The sequence below is a fragment of the Temnothorax longispinosus genome, chromosome 3 (genome assembly GCF_030848805.1).
Source record: "Temnothorax longispinosus isolate EJ_2023e chromosome 3, Tlon_JGU_v1, whole genome shotgun sequence".
In the NCBI taxonomy this organism is placed as follows: Eukaryota; Metazoa; Arthropoda; class Insecta; order Hymenoptera; family Formicidae; genus Temnothorax; species Temnothorax longispinosus.
Window position 1 is genome coordinate 4,526,476 of NC_092360.1, and position 15,589 is coordinate 4,542,064.

The following is a 15,589-nucleotide window of genomic DNA, read 5'->3' on the forward strand; positions in this document are numbered from 1 at the left end:
GAGAAAGCGTCGCACCAGTTTACGCCGAAGCCTGGTCTCTAGTTTACAATGTTGTTTTGCGAAACGACCGTGTACATTAATGATATGTAGCAGTTAACAAAAATTCCAAGAGTAAATATCGTTGAAGAAAATTGAAGATTTATGATAGAAGGATTGATGCACATTGTCAATTTTTAGAATAGATAAACATATATATATATATATATATATATATATATATATATAAAGTATACACATAGTATACATAGTATAAAAATATAGAAAATAAATTATTTATACAATTTATTAATATATAATGTATAGTTGTACATTGTGTAAGAACAATTACAATAAATCATTTTCGTATACATTAATTGTTCTTTTAATAATGAAGTTACCTTGTTTCTCTGTTGAAAGCTTCGCAGAAAGGATTTGGTGGAGTAAATCTAAACACAAAGAAGTCTTCCTTATATATATATATTGAATCATTATATATATATTTTTTGCATCAAATATTACATATTGACATATATACAGTCATCATCGTGCTGCACACACAAAGGCGTGACTACGTAACTATGTCATATGGAAAATAGGAGTGACGAACAATTATAGGATTGTTCACGGACGTCATCTTTACTTGATCATCCCGTTCGATGAGCCAACACCATTGGAAAGGATTGAACACTTCAATGGTCATTCCGGAAAGCAATTTCAATTAGCAATTCAAACAAGAGTGCGAATTATGAACATAATTTGCTTCTTGATAGAGATCTTGATTTATATATAATTATTAAATAAATATATATTATAATATAAATAATTTCTTTTTAATATATATAAGATCATTATGTTGAGTTCTTAAGAACATTGATTAAAATGAGAATAATCGAAATGTTTATAATTAAAGCTGTTTGAAAAAACTTCAAGTTCAGAACAAATTTTCTTTTTTACATAAAAAACAACTTTTAGCTACAAGAACGAACCATTGAAATGTGAAGGCGTCGTTCATCTTTCACGCAACATACAGTTTGTTAAAAGAAAACATGTCTTCTTTGCAACAATAAAACAATACTACGATCGCTCATCTGATTGAAGCGCTTCGCGCCTTTTCCATGCTTTTCAATTTGACTATAGACATAAGGAGAATCTGTGGGATTGAACTGAGCTTGAAAACTTGTGTGTGTTGAGTATGTGTACGTGTATAATTTGTGTGTCCTTAAATACTACTTGTTCTAAAGGTAACGAGCGCTTTACAGCTTCCTCGGCACACGGCGCCGTTTCCGTGGCTAATAGTAAAAGTACGTATAACACGGTAACCTCGGTCAAATCACAATCGTGGTACGATTTATATTTATATTTGTATGTATATATATTATCTATATTCACATATATATATCTGTGTGTATATATATATATATATTTTTTGTGTCTATATACCTCATATAAAAATTAGAGATAATTCTTTACAGTTCTCTTAATACATACCGCGCGCGGTTGACTATATATAATTACAGGATGGTGGTACGAACACTCGTGCGAATCGGATCAACAATTCCATTAGAATTCAACGTAGCGACGATCAAGATCGCGGTAGGGCCCAAAGGTGTCTACAGACCAGACTTAAGTCGTAACTAAAATAAGGATCTAAGCCGGACTTAAATTAATCGAAGATGTTACGTCGTGATGGCATACGCTGCGAGATTAATTAACTTTAGTCCACGTGTCGCGAAATTTGCTCTCTTATATTTGTATTTAAACGTCCGTTTAAAGATGTCGTTTCTCGAATAGCGTTTACCGTCGAGATAACATCTAGACGCGTTGTCGAAGTGAGCGATCTTTCATGAAATGTGTAATAGCAGCGTAATATCAGCGACATGGGACGCGATCGTGGCGAAAATACCTAATTCTGTTGCAAAAAAGATTTCGGAGATAAGATACTCGAAAGTCCGATGCTCATTGCACTGATTGCACATCGCAGCGTTACTCTCACGGCTTTGTCTAACTAATTTTAAGATTGAGCCTCGAATACGAATTCTAACAGCTAGGTATATGTGTACATCGCTCTTATACGTGAAAAAAACGTTTGCATAGGCACAGTGCCGTACACATGCTACATATCCTTATCATTAATGTCGTTGTTACGATACGCACTTATACGTGTAGTCGTCGGAATTTATGATTCGCGACTGAAAGGTAACATAAGGCTCGCGTGCTGAGGAGCACCGCAGCTCACGCACGCTCGAACAAACGTTACAGTTTCCTAACGGCGACCAAGCGCGCTCTCCTCTACTCTCCTTCACTATTCTCTTTCTTTTTCTATGTGTGTGTGTGTTTTTTTCTTTATCTCTGCTTGCCGACTGTCGCAATTCGGTAGAGATCAGATGGCCGAGAGTGTCGCAAGTGGACATGAGTGACCGGTGAAATCACGCACGCGAACTGGAACGCGAAGCCCTCCGAGATGAGATCGAAAAGTGCGAGGCGTGTCTCGTCCCGTGAGTACCTGACGCAATTTAGTCGAGTAGACGCGGCGACGATAACGATGCGGGAGATGAAAGAGCTCGGGAATCGCTCGAGAATAAGTCCCCCGGTTAGATGGTGAACAAGGGAAGGATCTCCTGTGCAATCTTCACGCAAGCCGCGTCGCCTTTGACGAAACGTTCGAACGCTTCGTCAGAAGTTTTCTGGGGCTTGTTATTAAAATACTTGCTCCGAGATGTTAGGATACGTTTAAAATCCGAGATATAAGCTCTTGTACTACAGTTAAAAAATAACGATAAACGTAGTTAATCGTTGAAAGACTCTTAAGAAGCTTCATCAGCACCTTCTTATCACAAATTCTTTTTTCATGAAATGTGAATGACCGTAGTGTAGGATGCATGATTTATAGCTAAATTATTGTATTTATGTTAAATTATTATTGTTGTTAAATTACTATATTCGCCAGATGTGCGTAATTTAAAAGAAAATTTAAGATTACAAGAGAGTATCTCTTTGCGCGCCGATGACTACGGGATGCTGCGAGAAAACCGATTTCCAGGCCTCGAGGTTCTGATCGATAGGATCTCACATCTCTCTTTTTCTCTCTTTCTCTCCTTCACCCTGTCTCTCTTTCTCTCTCCCGTCAAGTCCCCTTTTCCTTCTCTCTTCCGCCTTCACGCGGAACGCGGACTGTTGAGACTCTCGCTCGGCGTGGCTCCTTTATTGCGTTTCACTTTCGCGATGAGCTTACCCGTTCGATCGGGGCGTGGCAAAAGTGTAACGCAAGAGAGGTCCGAGGCCATCGGCTGCGATCGTACGCGTGTGAAGGAGAGAAACAGGGCCCGTGTGCGCGCCAGGGCTTCACCCGAGATCTGCATTGTGCGAGCTTAGTCACCGCGCGTTCGCAAGGCCGCGTTACGAAACGCCAATAATAAGAGTAAAATGAGGAATTCGACGGTGGGATGGTGGTACGAGGGACGATACAAATATGATGAGAGTAGAAACTTGAGGGAGCGTAGAATTATCGGAAACTGGGTATGTGTAATATTGATCTTCTTCGGGAAAAAAGTGAAGATGTTAATCCTTAAATGCCACACCTCTCAAGAATCTCGTAAATGACATATGAGGGGTCTAAAAGACTCCAGCAGGAAAAATGTCTCCTTACTCATTGATTTTTTTATCTTTAGTTATGGAAATTTTTTTCAATGTTGTTCAAGGCTTAGAAAAGAGAATATAATGCTTATATTGTTAAAATTTCAATTTCAACATAGTATAAAAAATTAAGTAAACTGAGTACTGCTAAGTGTACAAACGGGTAGGTCAATCACTCAACTATCATCAATGGGAGCATGAGCTCCATTTTTGGCAAGAACATTTGAAAATATATCATTGTAAAGGGTCTGGGGTCCGTTGGACCCCGGGTGGCATTTAAAGGTTAAATATGTGCGTCCCTTTGATACCATTGTTAACAAATATACGTCAGAAAACAGATTGAGAATTCTTAAATCAGGTACAGGTACCAAAATCTGGAAATCGGAAAATAAAAGTAGGAAAATTAAATATAGAGAAAATAAATATTAAAAAGAAAAATTTTAAAAATATCGATTATTGAAGAATTTGAATTAAATTAATTGTGCTACGAAGCAGGCGAAGAAAGCATTAAATTATATTAGAAAACTTATTGGCAAGTATTCATAAATGGAATTTCAATTTTCCCCGTACAGCGTTCAATATATTTTCTGGTGTAAAAAATATTTATCTGCGAAATAACCATAATTTAAAATTGAAATTGCACCAAAATCTAATTTCAACGTCATCAGTGATTCCTCGACCTTTACCGTTCAGTGCGAGACGAGACTCACCCGCAAGATTGCTCCTATCTCGAAAGCACCCGCGTTGCGTAGATAATATCGTTTAGAAAGCGCAATAATTTTGATCCGGCGATATTAAATTTCCGTCGTCGGGGAGGACGGCGGCACTTTCCGCCGCGGCGATTCGAATAATAATCCGGTAAGATATCTATTAGATCCTTCCCCCTGCGAGCCGCGATGCAAAAGTAGATCGCTTCGGGGAAGCGCACCGTTAAAATGTTGCGGTTTACGAGTCATTGTCGGCCCTATCGCACGCCGGGATCTTTCCGCGCGTTTGCATCCGCACGTCGTATAGAAAGTGCGGGACCGTTTTTCGCCGAGCTCGCGCGATCAAGTGGGAAGGGCGTGGAAAAAATTCGCATCCAACAGATGCGAGATGCGCCGCGGGAGCACCTTGAGCTACTCCGTAGCTCACGTCATCCCCCCCCGCGCCAGAGAGCCCACGGGCTCTCATTACGATGTTACGAATCACTGATCGGGTTAATCAAGGTCGGATTTACGCGCACCACCTCCGCGCCACGCGCTTAGAAAGCGCTGATAAATTTGCACCCAATATCGTACCGGAAGCAACGATTAAAATCGCTTTACGGCGAGCGAACCCACGCGACGACTTACTCGCCGAGATTATCGCTGTAATCGGACGAGGTTTGCGATATAACGTCCTTAATTGATCTAAAGCAATTTATAAGGCAACCATTGAATTGCAATAAAAGATAAGCAAGAACTCCGAATAGAAGTAATGCGTCTAATATATTAATGCATTTCTCGCGCGCGTTGGTTGTTATATTTTCATTATTATTTACAAACATATACTTATTACAGATTTTTTTTGTATGATCTAGAGATTAAAATCAGTACGATAAATTAAAAATTTGGGATCGAAACGTTTCGATATTTGCACATTTTTGCGTTGATTTTTGCGTCATCGTGACTTCATAATAACGATCGATTGATTCTTGGGACGAATGGGGATCGGTGAAACAGCTCGGATAAACGATATATTATATCGGCATCACAGCTGCGCGTAGATGTGAGTCTCGCAATTAATCGGAGTCGCTCGAGATAACACTTTCAGTCACGAAACTGACGTGGTGTTTGTTTTCTGCTTCGATGGTGTCGGCACGATCTAGAAAGCGCAGTAAACTCGCGCCCGAGGAGTCGGGAAGCGATTAATTCGTTTTTAAGGCTCACCGGTCGGGATTTTCAACTGCGTTCCATAGAACTCGAGAAAACCGATGGCGCGCTTATAATAGTGGTATCGCGTGTCGCGGAATTATTTCAATGACGAGAGCAATTCGTAATTATAAATATTTCTCGGTTAATTCCACTCTACGACTTTAATAATCGGAATACTAGAAATAACATTTAAATGCGCATGATTCACACCAAAAATTTTCATAGAGCCAGTGAAACTGTGAAGCTTTAATACTAGAATTATCGATGATAAATGTATATGATTATTTCTACTACTTAATTATACTAAAGGATAAAGAGTGAAAACAAATTGATTAATTTAATCATTTATATATTGCAAAAAAAATTATGGAAAATGTAGGTACTGTTATAAATTTGAAAAGAAATTTATACAAATTAATTATTTTGACTTTAATATTTCTAGTATTAAATCTGCTCGCAGACTTACGTTTGGTATTCAGTAAGACTTGATTTTTAATAATTTAGCATACCAAAGAAATATCTCTTATTTAAGATATTCTATAGGATATATATTTTTAATTTTAGATTTGATGTGTAAGAGAAGAAGAAAGTAATAAAGCTAGAAAGTTAATCATAATGAAGTAGACAGCCTTTTTTCGTTAGAAAGATCTCGCAAAGATAATAGAATAGGAATAGGCAATTTTGATAAAGGAGCGCCACGTACTTAATGATGACTCTAAGACAGAATATATATCTATCTGTCACTCAAGCCGCAAGCCTTCTAATTTAGCAATATGATTTCGCGGAGGTTGCACGTTTAATCTTCCACAATCGTCCACACGCGGAGATCTTTGCGCGCACGATGATAATACACACGTAAGGTCCTGGTATTCACGCGAGGCATTCACGCACACAAGATCTCGTATTTTCTCTACGTGAAAGATACTGGACACGTGAGGTCCTTAAGATCTGCCCTCACACGAAGCTCTCGCGCATAAATCTACCTTGTGCACACGCAAGACGGATAGACGGTCATACCGTTCCCCTTACGCTTTAGCTTCCATTATGCCTTTGACCTCCCGCGTTACGCTCCTGCTACCAGGAATTGATTGGGTTAATCCCGAGGATCAACGGATCCGCACCTGCGGATACTACGGCGTTTGCGTATCGAGCGAATGCATTCGCTAGAAAGTGCCGATAAATTTGCACCTGACTCAAGGAGCGGAAGACGATTACATCGTTTTACCCAAGGTACGGTCTTCAGCGACCGTCCGCAGGAAACGAGGGGATATATCATCATCCCGTGTGGGATTGCCCGCGGTGGGATTTACCAGGCACTCCGCTCGTTTACTCGCTTCTTCTTGCCCGATCATCGCCGGCAGGAAGCACGCGGCTTTTCCACGCCGCAGAGATTCCGCGTATGCCACGCCGCGTCGGTTTCAGATCGGGTCCTCTTTCTTCACCGTAGACGTTTCCGCGGTTCGATGAGAACCTCGAGAGATATTTCGCACCGTTCGCCGTTCGTTGCCAAGAAGTGCCGGCCGGAATGATACCAGTTTACCGCCGTAAGTTTTTGCTCGGCCCCGCGAAACACGTTGCATATCGGCGCGGATATCGTTTCTCGACGTTAATCGCAAACAAAGCATCACGGTCGAACAAGCGGAGCAGAAATGCCTCGCTACATCCCGCTGTCATTTGCCCAACCGCGAGTAAAAAAAAACCGCCTAACGAGATGTGTCAGCAGCTATCCGCGTTAGTGCGATCTATCAGAGATGCGAGATCAGATATTATACGACGGTACTTCCCGTTAATTTCTTCCAGAGCTTTTAGATACTTAATGCGTAATAAACAAAACGATATCGCGGAAATTAATATCAATAAGTTGTCACTTGTCTTCTTATTTAATTTCCGAGCAACAAGATTAGGTAATTCAAAAAACCGCATAATACAGTATACCGATTACGATCTCAAACCGTGTATACGAGTACCGTGGAGTTCGTTAAGTTCGCGATGGAGAGGATCGCGTCGCTATTACGTTTTTCTGCCGACCTGATAATTATATATTAATGACTGCTGGTACGGATTTCTTTCCGCGGCGCGAATTGGTTTCAGAGACGAAGAAGTGTAGAGTCGTTCTCTTCCGCTTCTTCGGAGAAGCGACGTGTCGCGATCAGTCTTCATTCAGGTGTTTCGCGGAATTTCGATTGAAAAGTAAACGTAATTATCTCTTTGACAATTCTTGAAATAAACTTTAATTATATTCTTATTGGATCAATGACGATCATTATATGCGTTTCTGAATGTTCGAGTGATTTGTGTATCAAAGTGTATTCCAGCGAAGTGTATTTGTATTCCATTGAAAGAAGATTGAGAAACGTTGCGCTAGGTATTCGCGTTTCATTTCGCGGCGATAATTTCTGGCATATCTCCGCGACACGTCACCGGCTTCCCCGATTGAAAACTTAATGATCCGAGGTGCGCGCGGAGTGCGACGAACTTTCCGAGCTCTTCCGATTTCCCAACGCAGCAAGACCGATCGGCGCACGGAGATCCGCCCATCGATTTCTAAACACTATTTTATTATCCGGCTTCCTCAGCGGATCATTGGTCCCGACAATTCCGCGATCCGCAGATTACGCTCGAAGGCGCCCGAGTTGCCCGAGCGCTGAAATTCACTTTCTAGGTCGTAAAATCGAGTGATCACCCATCAGCGTTTTCTGCCGCAACAAATCGTCCCTTGTTCTTGAACTTTTTCTTCCATTAATTTTCTTCGTCTGCCCGGGGTTACGAATTCTTTCGACAAGCGTTCGATATTTGCGAATCTTGTGACACGTGACGTGATAATTTTTCAAAATTTAAGCTGAGATGTGCTCATCGGATTATGCAAATTTAGCAACGTATTTGGAAATTACGCCCAACGACACTACGCGAGAAACGAATATTTAACTGGACATTCTAGTATGCACATATTACTTAACTTTTCCTCTCACGTTTCTTGTAGCTACGTGACTTGTTCTTGATTTTTAATTTTACATTAGCAATAAAGATATTATTAAAAAGGCTTATCAGCCTATAGCGAAATTATTATTGCCATTGCAATTTTTGATATTTATCATATACATATAAATTTGTTGGTATTTGGAAGAACCGATACACACGTCGTTTATTCTATGATTAAATGGCCCGCAATTTCTTCGGATGATACTTCGCGTTGATCTCGAAATCGGACATCTGCAACTTCGAGCTGAACCCGTCGCGCGAAAGGAATGCGTCGTGAAAGGTAGAAAAGTGTAGGGACGATCGAAAGGATTGCAACGGCCTTAATTACAGTGCCAGCGCTTTTTTCCGTGCTATCCTTTCTTCTTTGCAAATTAGTCATGCATTATGCCGTTATAATTTGCGACGCGGCTTAACGTAATTTAAGAACAATGTCGTTTTTTTCACAGGAATTTTTTACCATTTGCGAGTAATATTGGCCGGCTGATGTAATTTATATTTTTTTCCCCAGTATTAATTAAAAACTTTGTATTATAGCGATTCAAACTTACGGTGATTAAAAGTGGCGATTAAATTCATCTATGACAATTCTCGTTAAGTAAGAATAAAAATATTGCGACAGCCTGTAAGCATAAATTAATTATGTCTTGTACACATCATTCTGTTGATGATTCTACAATTGTGCCTACGAAGAGAGTAGAATGAACAAAATGCTCCTTATCATTAATATTGAGCTTGTATGTGAGAAATATGAAAGAGAAGACACAAATATATTTAAGGTAAAATTTATGAAAGATCTAAATTTATTAAGTGTAATACCAAGTGCAACTTTCATCTCGTTTCACAAAAAAACATGAAAATTTAACATGTATAGTAATCTCTATACTTTAGGTTATATCACTTAGAATTGCAATTCTCCAATCAAATTAAAAAGATGGATGTAATAAAAATGAATAAAATTAAATATTAAATTTTTTACAGACCAAAAAACCCAAGAGATATATTTACATCTTCTCTTATAAAGTAAAAGTCTATATTAAATATAGACTTCATCTTTTCCATCTTCACAAATCGGTCCTATAGATTACGATCAACTCCGGCTATTTTTCTATGACTTTCCGGCTCACTCAAGCACGCGTTTAAGTCTAATATTCTAATATTGTACGATATTTAGTGTAGGTTAATTGTTTATCTAACTTTATTATTAAGGCTTTTTATATTGATTCGGTTGGATCGTATTCTTCAGGATTGAAGGACGATACATCCTAGTTAGGCACATGTTTCTTCAAGGCACCACGTTTTAATTTTTCTCTCACAGTGAATTGAATCTACGTATTAATCCTTCAGGTTAACATTCTGCGAATTCGTTTTAAAGTCCGTAATTATTAAAACCTAGAATAAAAAAACTGATTCGACTGTTGCTCGCTAGTTCGAGCAAGGAATTCGTCGCCGATCTTTAGGATTTATCTTTATCAATATCTATAGATCACTTTCTTTTTCTTCACAGATTCCGCCGGTTTACCTTTACGTTTCGGCTTATAGGAATTTCTACGAGGAAATGAAATAATTTATCTCATAATGTAGTTTCGAATTAATCTAAGATCACTGTAAATAATATAGTTCTTCGTAGCAATATCTTATGGAATTTTGTTAAAAGTTTAATTTTTTCAAGTCTTTCGCTCTTAGTCAATTCCGACGGTTCGAAATATCGAATTTTCTCTTATTCTCGAACTCTATCGCGCTTTGATGAACCGACGAAAACCTTTCTTAACTGGATTATCATGCTGATAATCGCGCCCCAGGACTCAGGTATTATTGCCGGGAGAGAGTGGCGGCGAGTTCACTTCCCTTTGTTCCTCCTGGACGCTCTCCGGCCTGCTGGCCGTACTGCTCGACCTCGAACTGAGATTGTCCCGGTCGCTGAAGTACGACGAGTCGCCTCGCTTTTCCTCCAGCTGCAGTTGCTGCTTGTCGTTTCTGAAGTCATCAGTTGCGTGACCTAGTAGACCAGGGAAGTACGGTATGCTCTGTCGTTGCGAGGTGATCTTTCCCATGAAGCTGCGGATCTCCTCGAAGTAGGAATCGTCGGCTCGCGGAAGTTGACCGTGATACCTCGATCTGACCTCATCCAGTATCGTCGGCCCATCCGCGTCGTGCTTCTTCAGATGACGATCCAGATTGGTTTGTTGGCCGAAGCATCTCTCGCAAAGCGGACACTTAAACGGCTTTTCCTTGTTGTGGATGTTTCTGACGTGACGCTGAAGGTTGCTGGAGATGCTGAAGCTCCTCTCGCAGTATTTGCACTTATACGGTTGCTCGCCGGTATGCGTCCTCAGGTGTCTCGTCAGGTTCGCCGATCTAGGGAAGACCTTACCGCAGAATTTGCAGGAGTATCTGTCCTTAGGCTTGAGACCCGCTTGCATGCTGATCGAATAGGGCGGCAAACTCGAGCTCTGTTGTTGCGGCTGTTGTTGCTGCTGCTGTTGCTGCTGTTGCGAGGGATGATTCTGTTGATGTTGGGATTGTTGACCAACGGCCGGACTGACAGCTCTCGCGGTCGGCTGCGACGAGGACGAGGAGGACGTGGATGACGAGGTCGAGGAGAATCTGTTAGGCGGCAGGGGTACCATTGTCGGTAGCGCTCTGACTTGGATCTTTGGCAGATCGGGCACTGGCGAGCTGTGATGATGTGACCTGTACATTGCTTCCAGAACGAGCGGGTGCATCGCGTGATGCTGTGGAAAGAGCACCGTGTGGTAGGGCAGACTACCACCGCCCAGGCTGTTCTGATTCAGCACCTCGATCTCGTTCTGATTCTCATCCCTGAGCCGCTCCTTCTTGTGATCGACACGAAGATCAAGCGGCTCGCAGTCGAGCTCGTCCTGATTATGCGGCTGGGGCGGTCGGGCCGCGGGACTCATGTGCGGCTGCTGCTGTTGCTGATTCGTCGGGCTCGACATGCCGCGGCCGTGACCGTGGCTGAGATCGTATGGCAGCTCCTCTACGTCCGGCACGCGGACGCTCAGAGGATAAATGCTAGCTTGCTTTGGGCTTATGTGGCCCGGCATCTTTCTCGGACTCGAGTCTTTCTCCCGCATGGCTGGAGGGTACTTCGGGTCGTGCAGCAACGTCGGGGGCAGGGTGATGCTACCGAGGTATCCGCTCATCACACTGCCTCTATCACTCGGCCTTGCTCCTGCTCTCCGCTTGCGGTAATCTGAAACGTGGAATGTATGGCACGTTTAATTAGCTAATAAATAATAAACTAAAAGGAATTAAATAAAAATAGTATAAAGACCCTCAAAATTAAAAATATAAATTGGAAGAGGCTGTAAAAGGGTCACACGCGGTTCTTAGTGCGTAGTATCAATATCACTGATTTATTGTTTAATTGTAGCATTGTTTAAATAAACCCTATTGTAACATCTTAATTACTTTTACAGATATGGATCTTTTAGTCTTATTATGTTTCTGTGAAATTTCCAATCAGTAAACTCACCATGTTGTAAAGGAGAATAGTTTTATTATTTTATACTTTTTAATATTATACCGCTGAAGATGGCTCAAATTGGAGCCGAAACGTACGGATAGATGTAATTGAACAAAATAAATCAGTGATATTGATACTACGCACTAAGAACCGCGTGTGACCCTTACAGCTTCTTCCAATTTATATTTTTAAAGAGAATTATATCTTTTACTTTTGGCTATTAAATTGAAAATATCTAGCCATATGGAGGAAGGTAATAATAGAAAATTGTTAAACATGTGAATCATAAAGCAATTTACACGTTAGAAATTACAAAACTTATTAACTTATTAACATTAAATATATTTTTTTGTAAGCGAAATTTTTAGAAATATTGAGAAACGTCCCATATCAATTTAGGTATTTGTATTTTTCATGGAAACCGAGGAGACAACGGCTTCTAATATGTTAATAGGGCGGCTACGTAAAAATTTAGAATAAGATTGCTTTATTGTACCAGCAGCTAGATAAACCGAAGACAATTCCGAAAAGGTAATTGTTCTCGCGCGCGTAAGTATTCGCGGAGTCATGCCTACTATGACTAATTAATAAAGAGCTTTAGCAAAGATAAATTATTTTCTTTTGTCTAGGCTTACACTTTATATATATTTGGAATATTATGTTAAAATATTAATCTCTTAAGTAATAGCAAAATTTGAAGTTGACAAGACAATAGCGAAAATGAAAAATATGTTGTTGAGCAACGCAGACGTGTGGTGTTAGATAAATTTTAAGGTCACGTCCGATTACAACACTCGAAACGTCAATCAAAAGTAATTGAATATACCAATCTGTGGCATCTCTAGATAGACACAACCGATTATTAGATATACGTATCGCGTAACATCGGCCGGTTGACAAGCGAGCCTCACCGCTTGTGTTTCATAAATCAAAAACTCATCGTGCCAGACTTTCTTTCTATCGCTCGTAATAGAACCAGATTACGTCGAGTCGAGAAGAATGGATAAGCGTTATAGGATCGCTAGGAAACGACGCTATTTGGAAACATTAGTGAAAGGATCTCCTTCTCTCTCTCCTTTCTCGACATCATCGTGAATCGTAGCGCGAAACAGGCAGGGAGAGACAGGGTAGAGAAAGAGAGAGTGAAAAAAGAGAGAAAGGCAAAGAGAGGGAACGCAACGGGACTCGATAAATCAAGGCATCAATCGCGTTGTGATAAATGTGTCTTCGGCCCGAGGCTACGTCGAAGATTTTAGAAGCCAAAGAAATCGATCTCCCGGGCAAATCGACCTGCTCGCATTTTTACCGTTCGACGTCAGACGTCGGGGATAGAAAAAGAAAATATAGATGAAGTAGGAACACCTGCCAGATATGTAAGATGTGTCTATCAGATTTTTACGATCCCGTATTATGGATCATTCAGTCGAGCCTTTCTCTCTGTCTCTCTCTTCCTCTCGTTTTATGCCCTGTTTCTAAATGCTTCACCGTTTCACTCTGGCACGTGCTTCGGACTCCGTAGCGCCCGCTAATTGACAGAATTTTATTAATGGATCGCGATCATACGCGCAGTTAATTTTGCTTGAATTTTTTCCGTCTCGCTCGTCAGCGAATAGGATACCGTAAGTTCTTCCGCGATGTAATGAAGTAACGATATCTGTAACAATTCGAAAGGTCTGTTTGAACAACTTGTCGGTTAAATATAAACATGCTGTCAATTAGTTCACGTCTTAAAGAAACATAAGGTAAATAAACCGAAGACAATTCCAAAAACGTAATTTTCGCACGCGTATCCGCGAAGCTATGCTTATGACCAATTAATAAGTTAATAACCAATTAATAACCAATTAATAACCAATTTAATAACGATAAATTCTTTTCTTTTGTCTCGGCCTACGCAAAAGAGAAACGATACAATAGGAAAGAAGAAATAGAAAATGTTTTGAATGTGTATAATCATGAATATTGATTGTTACATTTAAATTGCTAGAATACAGATATGAAATTTAAAATGTAAACATGATGGAGGAATTAATTCAACACATGTAATTTCATAAGTCATGAACGCAAGGAATATTTCACATTTTTTATCTTCCGTTTTACCATTCTGTCATGTTTATTTGCCAGCTGCAATAATTATCGACACGTTCCCGGCGTTCCCGCACGGAATATTCAGTTTCTGAAGAAAGAAAAATAATGTTTTTTGTTTGTCATATACTGCGGAGAGATCGCCGTGATAAGTCGATTCGTCGGCTGAAAGTGACGCAGCTATGTCGAGATCACTGCTTTCCGCGTGTTCTTGCAAGCATTGATGTCTCTATCCGCGCATGGCGAGAAGGCGAGTATATTTTATCTATAATCGCCACGTGCTACCGAGCTAAACGTAGAAACGCGAGAAGCTTTTATTAAGTATATCGCAAACATATCTCACCTTGACTATATACATATTTGTTGATTTTTCCAACAGTACAACAGAGAAATATAAAATATATAATTAAATCAAAGTTAAAAACAATTAAAAATCAAATTTAAGGAAATGTAAATCTAAAGAAGAAACTTTTTTCTCTGTGTATATGTAATGCATTATACGTACACAGAGTAAGTTTATGGGACAAATCAAATATATTTCTTAATAGTAGAAAATAGATAAACGCAAGTTATTATATTTCATTGTGTGAATATTTTTATACAATGTTGGATGAAGCATAATTAATCGGGTATTAAATGTGATATCGGATAACAATTTCAGCTCACTGACATAATCGGATAACTTTTCATCAGATGTCACTCGATTTCATCGGTTATTATATTTTGTCGAAATATTTTTTGATTGAATATAACGTATTGCATTGGATGTTAAGCTTGGTCAGATAAAATAGTTTTAAAGTTGCTGGCCATTTTTCTCAGTGCATGTTAAATTTACTCATGAGCTTTAAATATGCAAACACGATCTGGAAAATCTCTCACCGTCGCAGATATAAGCAATTAATATGCAATGATTTAATGGGCTCCATCACCGAGTCGTAAACATATCTATATATGTATCTCGATGGAGATCGCGATCGTTTAGCGATCGATGGCTCTGTCTGTGTACCGTTGCGCTTGGACTGATCCAGTTACAAACCAGAAACTCTAATCCGCTCTTCGGTTGTCCACTTCGGCGAAAGAGAAATCTGCTCGTTGTGCCATCAGCGCGGCCGAGAGGGCGAGGCGGAAAAAGAGCGGACAAGCGCAAAAATATCGCTCGTCCGACGATAATAGTGAAAAGCGTTAATTATGGGCGTTAAGAAGGATTCCTTGAGACTTGGGTTTCGAAGTCGAAAGTACGCGCGGCGCGACACCGATCGCGGCGGTCGATTTTTCTGTATTGTCGCTTGCTGTCGCCGTCGCTGCCTCGCGCGCAAGAAAGTGATAGTAGTAGAACGTGTGTGTTGTCCGGCGAGAGATGCGGTCGATTAAGCTCGATTTACATGTACTTTCCCTTGTTCCCCGTAATAATACTCCGCGAGGAGAAACTTTCGCGCGACTCGAGTGCGGACGCATCCTCGGGCGACGCCCTGTCGAATTTAAGAAGATGAGAACCTGGCGATCTGTGCTTGGATCGGGTTGTTTAAACTTT

General features: G+C 40.3%; 1 protein-coding gene across 2 annotated transcripts in view; it reads right to left on the reverse strand.

The window, feature by feature from the left end:
* Nucleotides 1–442: 442 nt before the first annotated feature.
* Nucleotides 443–15,589, reverse strand: part of LOC139809607 (uncharacterized) — a 92,013-nt gene continuing 76,866 nt past the window's right edge. For both annotated transcript variants that reach the window (XM_071772613.1, XM_071772614.1), the window contains one exon: nucleotides 443–11,700. In XM_071772613.1, the coding sequence (XP_071628714.1) occupies nucleotides 10,289–11,650 (1,362 nt within the window). In that variant the 5' untranslated portion in view covers nucleotides 11,651–11,700 and the 3' untranslated portion in view covers nucleotides 443–10,288. The remainder of the gene's footprint in view (nucleotides 11,701–15,589) is intronic.